General features: G+C 37.7%; 1 protein-coding gene across 1 annotated transcript; it reads left to right on the forward strand.

The window, feature by feature from the left end:
• The first annotated feature begins 1 nt into the window (after position 1).
• LOC109166606 lies at positions 2–706 on the forward strand. The gene has a single exon (XM_019315501.1). The coding sequence runs from the start codon at positions 2–4 to the stop codon at positions 704–706; it is 705 nt and encodes a 234-aa protein (XP_019171046.1).
• The last annotated feature ends 12,922 nt before the right edge of the window (positions 707–13,628 follow it).

Consider the following 13,628-nt stretch of genomic DNA (forward strand, 5'->3'; position numbering starts at 1 on the left):
AATGCGTGTCAAAAATCCAAACAGCTGGGATATGACTTTTGGTGGAAAAACAGTGGTGTTAGGTGGAGATTTTAGACAAATACTACCAGTAATTCCAAAGGGATCGAGACAAGATATTGTGGGAGCCAGCATAAATTCATCCTATCTTTGGAGAAGTTGTAGAGTATTTAGGCTAACAAAGAATCTTAGACTCAGGACCTTGCAATCAAATACTGAAGCTCAAGAGATTGAAGAATTTGCTAAATGGATTGCCAATATAGGTGATGGAAAAATTGGTGATTCAAGGGATGGAGAATGTGAGATCAAGATTCCTCAGGAATTTTTACTAACGTGTGTTGAGGATCCTATTGCTACAATTGTTGATAGCACATTTCCTATGTTTCGCAGTGGTAACCGAGATCTGAAATATCTAAAAGATCGTGCAATTTTGGCCCTAACTTTGGATATTGTTGATACAGTCAATGAATACATGAATGAATATAATAATGCTGAAGGAAGGACGTATCTCAGTTGTGATTCAGTTTGCAAATCGGATTCTAATGTTGACATGCTTGCTGATCTGCACACACCGGAATTTTTAAATGGATTACGCTGTTCTGGAGTTCCAAATCACTCATTGACTCTAAAAGTCGGCTCACCAGTTATGCTTTTGAGAAATATTGATCACTCATTGGGGTTGTGCAATGATAATTTCAAAGTTGGCTGATCATGTTTTAGAAGCTCAAATACTGTGCGGAGCAAGTGCTGGTTCAAAGGTCTTAATTCCAAGGATGTCCTTAACACCGTCTGATCCCAGATTGCCTTTTAAATTCCAAAGAAAGCAATTCCCACTAATGTTGTCATATGCCATGACAATAAATAAAAGTCAGGGTCAAACACTCTCAAACGTCGGTTTGTTTTTGAAGAGGCCGGTTTTCAATCATGGTCAAATGTATGTAGCAGTGTCAAGAGTTAGTAGTCCAAAGGGTTTAAAAATACTTATCTGTGATGAAAATGTAAAATCTAAAAATACGACTACAAATGTCGTATATAAAGAAGTTTTCAATAATGTCTAATAAATTGGAAATTTGTCTCTACCCTATTTGTTTTTTATATAATACTATATATTCTATTATTTATATATATGGCCGTGCATCGCACGGGTGCAACTACTAGTAATAATAATAATAATAATAATAATAATTGTTTTAAAAAAATATATATATATATAATTAAACCAATCATATTAACTACTTGGGGGATTTATTTACAAAAAGAGTATTCAAATTACACAACAAATTGAAGTGGAAAACTACCTCTGACAGGATAATGGTGCTGGCACCTGACCCAGATTATGAGCAGCATCTGACCCGACACCATATTTAACCCGACACCGCGTGGAATTCCAACAGGCAGAACACCAACGGGTGGAAACATTATGGCCATTCATTGCATTAAAGAGAGAGAATTAAAGCTGAGCGCCTCATTCATGATTCTTCATGCTATTACCGTTAGCCTCAGCTCCCCAATTCTGACTCTTCATGTTGTTACCGTTAGCACTTAGCATAAATAGAACTCCCCTCAGCTAGCAAGGGAGAGGAGACACTGTATTTTCTATTCTGAAACTAAAGCAATACAACTATTGTTACTCTCTCACAAAGCGTTATTATAATATTATTATTACCGGTAACATTATTTACCGTCATTGGTGCTTTCATTGAGAGCCTGAGTCCAACACTCAAGCAGGCGACGACACACACAACTCTTTTCCTCTTTCAACAGCAAGCTTGAAATAATGGTGTCCCGCAGCTCCCACGGTTCCCGCAACGTGAACAATGGCAATGCCTCAGGTGACCTCCGGGACCAGCTCACCAACAATCGCGGAGGGGACCTCCGAGAACAACTCAACAACGGGAGGCTCGGGGACCTTCGAGACCAACTCAACAATGGAGGGGTAAACCAAGCCGTGAACCTCCAGGCGACCGCTGATGTCATTCAGCAAGCAGTGACGGCGACGCTAAATCAGGTGGCGGTGGGACTGCAAGGCCAAGTGCCCCCGCGGCCCCAGGAAATAGGGGTGGAGACCCAAAGAAGTGGACCGGCCAGACGACAACCAGGCCCTTCCCAATCTGCACCAGAACGATTGGGACAGAGGGCGCCAGTGCGGCAAAGATTAGGATCACGGGCCGAGGGGTCCTCTACCGGAAACCCTCGCCAACACGAAAACGGAGAAGCCGAGAGATCACCCACTGAGGAGGTGGGCGAGTCTCGGGAGCCGACCCCACGCCAACACGTTGATGAGTCGGCCTTACGTTGACACTTGGAGGAGTGACGCGTCGAAGAGCCGGCTCCGCGTCGGCACTCGGCGGGGAAGCGACGCGTTGATGACCGGGTTCCACACCGACACTTGGAGGAACGGCAGCCGGCCCCGCGCTGGCACCCTGACGAGTCGGTCCTGGTCGAGAGGCTGCAGAGAAGAATCGAGGAGTTAGCAAGAAGGGTGGAGGCACGGGAGCAGTCGCCGGAACCCGAGGTACGGATGGCAGCACCATTCTCCCCAAGCATCACGGACGTACCTTTGCCGAGGGACTTTAGGTTGCCCGCCATCAAGGAGTACACGGGGGCCACTGACCCACATGTCCACATGACGAAGTACAAGGCTGCTATGGTAATGATCGGGGCAGAGGACGCCATCATGTGCCGAGCGTTCTTGTCCACCCTGGATGGAGCGGCCCAAGACTGGTTCAACACCATCCCGGATGGGTCGATCCAAAACTTTTTGGAGTTGTCCAAGAGCTTCCTGACATACTTCTCCGGTAGCATACAGCGTAAGAAACCCTTCTCTCACCTCTGTGTAGTAAAGCAAGATAGAGGCGAGAGCCTCAAAGACTTCCTGATAAAATGGAAAAAGGAAGTTAATAATGTCTACGACTTCGACTCCAAGGCGGCGATCCCGATATTTATCCATGCCTTAAGATCAGGGTATTTCCACAAGCAGCTGAACGCCCACCACCCCCGCTCTTACAAAGATCTGATAAGGACGGCTAGCCGCTATGCCCAAGCATAGGACGTCGACAGGAAGAAGAAGGACGAAGAGGATGGTAGGAAAGGTGGGAAGCCTGGGAAAGCGGGTCCGCCCAGCCAGGCACCACTCTCGAACCACCCGACCGCAGGGAAAGGCCGAGACCACGAACGACCTTGCCTGGTCCCCTTGCATAATTTAACTCCTCTTACCCATCCCGTCACTGTCATTCTAAAGCAAGCTGAGGAGATGGGAATGGTAGAATTCCCCGAGGAGTGTATGAAGGTCTCCCCGAAGGCGGACCAAACAAATTACTGCAGGTTTCATAGGCAAACCGGCCACGATACGGATGAGTGTCACGTTTTGAAGAGACAAATAGAAGAAATCATCCAGCAGGGCTACTTCCGACATTTCGTCAAGCGATCCAAGCAGCAGCAACAGCCGCAACACAATCCACCAAAAAATGTCTGGAGGAATGAGGATGGCACCGAGCCGTCCACCTCGAACGCCAAAAAAAAGAGAACACGACCAAATATCTGAGCAGAATGATAGCGAGAAAGAAATCGAGGTGGCGCCCAGACGACAAAAGAAGCACACCATACACTTTATCTATAGTGGACCCACAGGGGGTGACACGCCTGCGGAAAGAAAGAAGTGGAGCCGGCAGCTATACGTGGGAGAAGTGGTGAGTCTTCCTAGAGAAGAGAAACAGAGATAGGAGCCCATCACCTTCTCTAATGATGACCTCCCAGAGGGCCCGTTACCCCATCATGACGCCTTGGTGATTGAGATGGACGTACAATGTCATTGTCCGCCGCATCTTTGTCGACACGGGAAGCTCAGTCAATGTGATGTATTACGATGCCTTCACCAAGTTAGGGATACCTAGGAACCAGCTCAAAGAAGTACGTACCCCACTCTCTGGATTTACGGGTGATTTAGTGGAGACGGAGGGGTTAGTAGTCTTACCAGTGGAGATAGGAACGAGCCCTAACATTCGCAAACTTGACGTGGAATTCATCGTGGTAAGACTCACTTGTGTGAGCAGCACGCAATTGTTACGTAAAAGCATGCAAAAAGATTGGCGGAAAGGACCTACAAGTCCACACCATCCGCAAGGATGATCGATCGGGTATGGAACTCAGAACATTTAATTAGATATTATAAGTAATATTTTGTAGTCGTGGTCCGCCCAAACCTGTAAACAATATTTTGTAATCATTGTCTGCCCAGGTTACTTTGCTCAAATAAAAGGTTCTCAGCACCAACTTCGATCAACCAAAAGTCGGCCGACGGCGCAATGTAAAAAAAAAAAAAAAAAAAAAAACCAAGGCCGAGGCGCACGCCTCGACCCAGCACGGGCTGAGGCGACGCCTCGGCCCAAGGCACGACTGAGGCAGCGCCACAAGCCGAGCCGCAAAAAGGCCTGAGGCGTGCGCCTCGGTCACTAGCCGAGGCACGCGTCTCGACCAGCGCCCACGGCTGAGGCGACGCCTCGACCTAACCCGGCTAAGGCGACGCCTCAGCCGAAAAAAAAAAAAAAAAAAAAAAAAAAGGTCGCCAGGCGCACACCTCGGCCGGGGCCTGAGGCGCACGCCTCGGCCACTGACTGAGGCAGCGCCTCGGCCACCGACTGAGGCAGTGCCTCGGCCAAGCCGAGGCCCGCGTCTCGGCCACTGGCCGAGGTTGCGCCTCAGCCTGTTCGTAAAAAAGAAAAAAAGGGTTCGAGGCGCACGCCTCGGCCTGATGGCTGAGGCAACGCCTCAGTCGGGTCGAGGCGCTGCGCCTCGGCCAAATGACTGAGGCGACGCCTCAGCCACGTGTGCCTCGGCCAGATGGCGGAGGCGACACCTCAGCCAGGCCGAGGCGCTGCGCCCCAGCCAAACGGCTGAGGCGACGCCCCAGCCAGGCCGAGGCGCTGCGCCCCAGCCAGGCCGAGGCGCTGCGCCCCGGCCGGCTAAGGCGACTCCTCGACCGCCAAAAAAAAAAAAAAAAAAAAAAAAAACAAAACAAACAAACAAAAAAAAAACAATACAAAACAAAAAAAAAAAAACATAAAAAAAACATGTATATATATAAATATATATTAATAATAAAACAAGCACAGTGTCAAGATAGATTCAGCCTTACTCCCAAGTCAACTCAAACACATCCGTAGACTCAGGAGTAGGGGGGACTTGTGACAGGATAATGGTGCTGGCACCCGACCCAGATTATGAGCAGCATCTGACCCGACACCATATTTAACCCGACACCGCGTGGAATTCCAACAGGCAGAACTCCAACGGGCAAAACACCAACGGGTGGAAACATTATGACCATTCATTGCATTGAAGGGAGAGAATTAAAGCTGAGCGCTTCATTCATGATTCTTCATGCTATTACCGTTAGCCTCAGCTCCCCAATTGTGACTCTTCATGTTGTTACCGTTAGCACTTAGCATAAATAGAACTCCCCTCAGCTAGCAAGGGAGAGGAGACACTGTATTTTCTATACTGAAACTAAGGCAATACAACTATTGTTACTCTCTCACATAGCGTTATTGTAATATTATTATTACCAGTAACATTATTTACCGTCAACCTCGCGATTCCTTGTTTGACAATCAACAATTAGCTCTTCAATATTAGTATATATTTAAAATTTTATGCCCTAATTTTTATTTGCTCTCCCTTATGTCTCGTATTTGGTTTCAACCATACCTATACAATTATTTTATTGACAATTATAATCAATCTTGACTATATTGTCTTGAATTTGTAAACTTAGAATTACCTATTTAAATACGCAAATTCAACATTCAATTATTTATGCATGAACAATTCTAATATAATTCTGTCTTGATATACTTTAAAGTACTTATTAAAAAAAAAATCATTGGGCATTATCTCAATCGCGCAATGCGCGTAAAAAACTAGTATATATATATATATATATATATATATATATATATATATATATATATATATATATATATATATATATATATATATATATATATACCCACACACACACATGTAGAAAATAATCATTAGTATTATTTTAAATAAATCACAATTAATAAATAAATAAATACAAAGCCCAATAGATAGAGAAAGTATATAGAACAGATACTACCTTGTAATAGTGTCGGTAGTACTCAAAAAAATACAAAGTCCAATGAAATAAACCTAAAAATATACATTAAAAGCATCTCGTTATAATTGTCTTGACAAAAAAAAAAAAAAAAAAAAAAAAAAAAAACACGATCATATCAATCCTTTAACTCTAATACGCAGTTGTATAAAGATTTCCTTAGGTATATACATATACAAAGACACATAATAGAGCGGCGGTAGGGTGCATGCAATAGCCAGAACGCTGGCAAATACGGTTGCGCACTTCAATGAGGCAAACAGCATAACGTGCAATTCCAGTGCACCTTATGTTTGTGTTGGGGATGTCATACAAGGGTGTAGGGGAAATTGGCTTGAAGTTGGATATTAATTACTCTAATTATACATAGTGGTGGATCAGCATGACCATTATACCCTGCCAACCCTGCATCCTAGACATGAACATACAACACCTTCAATTTCTATATCCTTTGTACATGGAGATATTTGAAGGCTTCAAATACTTTGCACATAACTTATTTCATTTGTATGGTTTTTGGGTTTTGGTGATCATTGGATATTTCATTCACGTTAGGAGCCCGTTTCTTCAAGAAACAGACGCATATATATAAGTTATGAATTTATATATATATATATATATATATATATATATATATATATATATATATATATATATATATATAGGCGAGTTCAGGTGCGGCAGTGTCTTACGGTGCGGCGATTTCTTACGGTACGGCAACACCAATAGTTCAACAAATATGCACCATCAACGTTAGGAAAATATACCACACAAAACAGAGTAAACAGAGCCCTGCATCACCAAACACACACCATTGGGTGTGAGTAAAAACAACATACACTGTTCGGAAATACACCATTGGGGGTAGTGAGTTATATGGTGTATTTTTTGAGTCTGTTGTGTATTTTGTGATGTTTTATTGCATTTCATTGTGGTGTGCTTTTATTACACTGTTGATGCATATTGTTAACACTATTGGTGTATTCTGAAATTCCGCCGCACGGGAAGACCCGCCGCATTTGAACTTTATTCATATATATATATATATATATATATATATATATATATATATATATATATATATATATATATATATATATAATTCAAATAATTTTTTCTCCCTACATTTCCTTTCAACATATATAATCCAATTCAATCCAACAATAATATAAATTATCCATAAAAAATATATCTTATAATCCATTCTATCCATCAATAATATAAATATCTATATTAGAGCACAATTTTTGAAATGGCATCTCCATCAGCACGAATTTAGCTGGCGCAAATCCCAACCCTAGGTTGCGTTTTCGCTCTATCTGTAATAGTGAGATCATTGTTGAGCCAGACTTGGAGTCTGGTTCATCAGTTTGTTGCAGAATCTGCCTTGAAAACGACAGTAGAGAAGTTATTGATAAATTGATTTGAATATCATATTGCATTTGCTCTTGAGTACTTGTCTTACACATCCTAGCTTTTCATTTAACCCAACTCTTCATCTCTTACATGTAGGCACTGAGCTCGTAGCTCTTTGCCTCTGCAAAGGCACGCAGGAGTTCGTGCACAGGGAATGCTTAAACCACTGGAGATCTATAAAAGTAGGCAATTTATATTCCTACATATAGGACCCGGAACATACTAGCGGCAGGGTGCAATAGCCCACACACTGGCAATCATGGTTGCACATACACTTCCATGGGGTAAACAACGTAATGTGCAATTCTCGTGCACATAGTGTGTATGTGCGTTCGGGGTGTCATACAAGGATGTAGGGGAATGTGGCATGTGGTTGGGCATTAACTATTCCTCTAATTATACATAGTGGTGGATCAACATGACCATTATACGCTATTAGCACTAGATCATAGACATGAATAACACCTTCATACTCTAAATCCTTTGCAGATGGAGATATTTGAAGTCTTCAAATATCTTGCACATATCTTATTTCATTTGTGTGGTTTTTGGGTTCTGGTGACCATTGTATATTTTAATCTTTCATTTAGTGAAATTAATAATGTTTCAATGATATTTCATTCACCATAGGCATCGTTTCTTCAAGAAACAAACACTTATTTATATAGTTTTAAAATATTTTAAAAATTTGGTTTTCCTTATATTTCCTTTCAACATACAAATCCAATTCAATCCAACAATAAGATAAATAATCCATCAATAATATATCTTAACTAATAATCTATTCTATCCATCAATAATATAAATATCCATATTATAACACAATTATTGTAATGGCACCTCCATCGGCTGAAATTCAGCTTGCGTAAATCCCAACCGCACACTGTGTTACTGCTATATATATCTACAGTAGTGAGATCACTGTTGAGTCAGATTTGGAGTCTGGTTCATCGGTTTGTTGTAGAATCAGCCTTGAAAATGACAGCAAAGAAGTGCTTAATAAGTTGGTCGGTAATTTCTTAGGTTTATCCATTGAAATGAATCAAGAACTTGGTTCCTAATGGAAACAAAACCCAATCCAAGTCACCAAAATGTGAACTGTACTACACCAATAAAATTAATATAACTGAAGAATCAGGAGTCATCACAAGCAGAAAATTGATTAATTAGCAACACAACATTGCAGGTAAGAATCACGTATTTGTTTTAAGACAACCAGGGTAGCTGAGGCTGCATTATGGGGCCCCTTCTGCATTATGCAGCCGTGATGTATATATATATATATATATATATACATATATATATATACATATATATATATATATATATATATATATATATATATATATATATATATATACATATATATATATATATATATATATATACATATATATATATATATATATATATATATATATATATATATATATATATATTATAGGAGTAGTTAGATATATTTGTTTGCAAATTATATTTTGACTTTTTGGTATTGAATTTCTTAATTTTATTATGTGAATTGTGTTGTCATTGTTAATCACCTATTCCTATTTAAATAGGTAGACAATAATGACAACACACAGTTCACATAACCAAACGACTTAATAGGAATAGGTGATTATATTAATAATGACAAGGATAATGTAAGTTCTAGATTGGATTCTTTGTGCGCACATGAAAATTAGAATATGATCTAAGGGCTGATTGTGCGATTCACGGTTTATTTTCGCAGTGACTTTAGGGGTAGGGTCCTGTGAGTTTAGAATTAGTCTAATTATCTGGTTTCCTCATGGTTTCTGATGGGGAAACCAAAGCCACTGTTTTCCGGCTGCGGACAGAAACCAGTAATGAACTGGGAAGATGCTTGTGATATTTTTTTTTTATCTCTCAGTATTTTTTTTTTTTATTTGAGAAATCAATTCCTCTGATTTGTGTAGAAATATAGGTAGTTGTTTTGGGTTCATGTGCTTATTTGTTTTGATTGAATTACTCTATTTTTCTGAATTGCAAGCCTGGGAAAAACACAATAGAGAATAAAATTTTAGGGAAGAAGAACACAGCAGAGCATAAAATTAAAAAAAAAATGAACTTATCAAATAATATAAAAAGTAAAAAATAATGGAAGAAATAAAAATAACTGAAGTATACAATTCTGATCATTTTCGTATTCATTTTTTGGAAAATGAACCAAGCATACAAAGACAGTTTTCCGTTGTGCAGCCAAACACTAGAAAGGAAAATATTTTCTGAAAAATGACTCATTTTTCAGAAAACAGTTTCCATAAGTTATTTTCCTGTTTTCCAAACGGATCCTTAATCTATTAATAATTTCCATTTCATGGTCTATGACACAACTAGACTTAAACAAATAAAATTGGAGGTTATATAAATACAATTTTGACATATCAAAATCTATCACAATTTATTCCACACACACAGATATATATATATATATATATATATATATATATATATATATATATATATATATATATATATATTAGGTGTAGTTAGATATATTTGTTTGCAAATTATATTTTGACTTTTTGGTATTGAATTTCTTAATTTTATTATGTGAATTGTGTTGTCATTGTTAATCATCTATTCCTATTTAAATAGGTAGACAATAATGACCTGCAGTGGAGATACGTGTACATATCATATGCATGCATCTTCATATGTATGCATCTTCATATGCATATCATAGGGTGTGTTTGGAATCCCGGAAAGTGATTTCTGGAGATCATTTTCCGGATTTCTGGGGGGGGGGGTGGGGGGAGGGAGTCATTTTCCATCTTCATTCAGACGCACGCTCCACCTACAATCTCCACACCTCCATCTGCAAGCTTCAGCCTCCATCAACACAAGAACATACTCCACCAACAAATCCATCACCAGAAAAGGTCCACCATCCACCGGAGACTTCCTCGTCACTGGTTTCCGCATCGGAACCAAAGGCTTTGGCTTCCGATGCAGAAACCAGAGATATGGTTTCTGCAGTCGGAAACCAGTTATCTGGTTTTCACATGGTTTTTGATACGGAAACCAGAGTGGTTTTCAATGCGGAAACCAAAGCCACTGGTTTCGGGCTGCGGACGGAAACTAGCAATGAACTGGGAAGATGCTTGTGATATTTTTTTTATCTCTCAGTATTTTCTTTTTATTTGTGAAATCAATTCCTCTTATTTGTGTAGAAATATAGGCAGTTGTTTTGGGTTCATGTGCTTATTTGTTTTGATTGAATTACTCTATTTTTCTGAATTGCAAGTCAGAGAAAAACACAATAGAGCATAAAATTTTAGGGAAGAAGTACACAGTAGAGCATAAAATTTTTAAAAAAATGAACTTATCAAGTAATATTAAAAGTTAAAAAATAATGGAAGAAATAAAAATAACTGAAGTATACAATTCTGATCATTTTCCTATTCATTTTCTGGAAAATGAACCAAGCATATAAAGTTTTCCTTTGTGCAGCCAAACAGTAGAAAGGAAAATATTTTTTGAAAAATGACTCATTTTTCATAAAACAGTTTCCATAAGTCATTTTCCTATTTTCAAAACGGATCCTTAATCTATTAATAATTTCCATTTCATGGTCTATGACACAACTAGACTTAAACAAATAAAATTGGGAGTTCTATAAATACAATTTTGACATATCCAAATCTATTACAATTTATTCCTAACACACACATATATATATTAGGAGTAGTTAGATATATTTGTTTGCAAATTATATTTTGACTTTTTGGTATTGAATTTCTTAATTTTATTGAATTGTGTTGTCATTGTTAATCATCTATTCCTATTTAAATAGGTAGACAATAATGACAACACACAGTTGACATAATCAAACGACTTAATAGGAATAGGTGATTATATTAATAATGACAAGGATGATGTAAGTTCTAGATTGAATTCCTTGTGCGCACATGAAAACTAGTTCAACAAAACTTGGATCACCTAATTTAAAAAATAATAAAAATAAAATAAAAAAATAAAATAAAAAAGGTCTCATTTGAGAATCAAAAGGTTACAAGTTTAACTTCTTAATCTAATAAACTATGTGTAACTTAAACTAGTTTACCTCCTTATAATTCTTTCCAGTGTACATTTTTAATGTTGTGGCTGTGGGTGTCCTTATCAATAAAAAAAAAATGAAATTCAATACCTAAAATATTTAAATTTAAATGTCGCAATCGAGCTGAGAATCCATTGTTACATGAGATCAGATGATAAAGCAGGACAGAGAACAAATTTGTTTAATGCAAGTTTTAATATTCATATATGGAGTAAGGTGTATATTAATTCATATCTAAGAGGCAAGAGGTGGCTAATGGGTATGTACACTTAATATTGTTTCTTGGTTTCTTGGTGTATAGTACTCCATATATATATATATATATATATATATATATATATATATATATATATATATATATATATATATATTACGCTTGTAATACATTTTACTTGCATTTTAATACACTTTACTTATACTTAGGTGTACTCTATGAAACTGTTATTTGTATTTTTAACACAATTTACTTGCCCTCCAAAATTTAAATTATTTACAAAAATGTTATCCCATATTTAAAAAAAAGAATATTTTTATCTATTAGATCTGGACAGATGGATAACTACGATAGATTCTCATTCATCTATTAAACATGTGGTTCTTACCTAATTCATCATATATATATATATATATATATATATATATATATATATATATATATATATATATATATATATGCCTCCAAGTCGATTGCTATGGCCTAGGAGTAGTTAGAAATATTTGTATGCAAATTATATTTTGACTTTTTGGTATTGAATTTTTTCATTTTATTAGGCTCTGTTTGGCAAACCTAGCTGAAAAGCTATAAGCTAGGAGCTGATAGCTGAAAAGGAGCTGAAAGCTGAAAAGCTATAAGCTCGGAGCTGAAAATTGAAGAGCTGTTAAGCTAACTGTTATGATTGAAAGTGTTTGGTAAAATTTGCTTTTTGATAAGCTGATAAATGTAAAAAGACTAAAAAGGACATTTTCATAAAGGACATTTCGTCTTCCAAAAAAAGTAAACACTTTTTAAAATAAAATTATTAGCATGATCATGATCTAGCATCCCATAATGAAGTAGCAATATTGTTGCGAATCTCCTTCATCTCCATAGAGGTGTGACTTAAATTTTCGTTGATGGAGATATTACTACTTGAGTCTTGAAGTTCATCGGGCGGTATGTAATCTGGATGCTGCTTAAGCACATTAAACATCATGTCATCTTGTGAATTCTTCCGAATATAATTATGTAGTGCAAATGTGGCCATAATAACATCAATTTTGGTCTCCTCACTAAACTGCGGCATTTTAGCAAGTATCTTTTATCTCTTATTCCATACTCCAAACGACCTCTCAATACAACTTCGAAGAGAAGAATGTGCACGATTGAATGCTTCTTGAGCATTAGTTGGCGGCTCTTGTTCAATTTGAGATTGAAGCCATATTGCTAATTTTAAAATAATAATAATAATAATAATAATAATAATAATAATAATAATAATAATAATAATAAGCTAAAGTTTCAACATAATTGTTTAGCATGAAACAAGACTAAGGAAGGGATTGACGTGAAAGTTGGGATAGGGGAAAAGAAAGGGTTTTAATTCATAAGGTTAAAATATGTCATTACTTTAAAATAATAAGGGTAAAGATGAAAAAAAAATTAGGAAGCTAGTAGCTTATTTTGAAACGCTACCTAAAGTAGCGTTCCAAAATAAGCTCTTATTTTAAGCTAGGAGCTTATTTTGGGAACATTACCAAACAGAGCTTATAGCTTATTAGTAGCTTAAAATAAGCTATAAGCTCCTAGCTTAGTGTTGCCAAACAGAGCCTATGTGAATTGTGTTGTCATTATTAATCACCTATTCCTATTTAAATTGGTGGACAATAATGGCAACACACAGTTCACATAATAAAATGACTTAAAAGGTCATGACCGGAAGGGGTGGTGTTGGATTTGAATCTCATTGGAATATATGAGAAACATTTCAAGGATGATGTAAGGTCTAAATTGGATCC

The sequence above is a fragment of the Ipomoea nil genome, unplaced genomic scaffold (assembly GCF_001879475.1).
Source record: "Ipomoea nil cultivar Tokyo-kokei standard unplaced genomic scaffold, Asagao_1.1 scaffold3104, whole genome shotgun sequence".
Classification (NCBI taxonomy): domain Eukaryota; kingdom Viridiplantae; phylum Streptophyta; class Magnoliopsida; order Solanales; family Convolvulaceae; genus Ipomoea; species Ipomoea nil.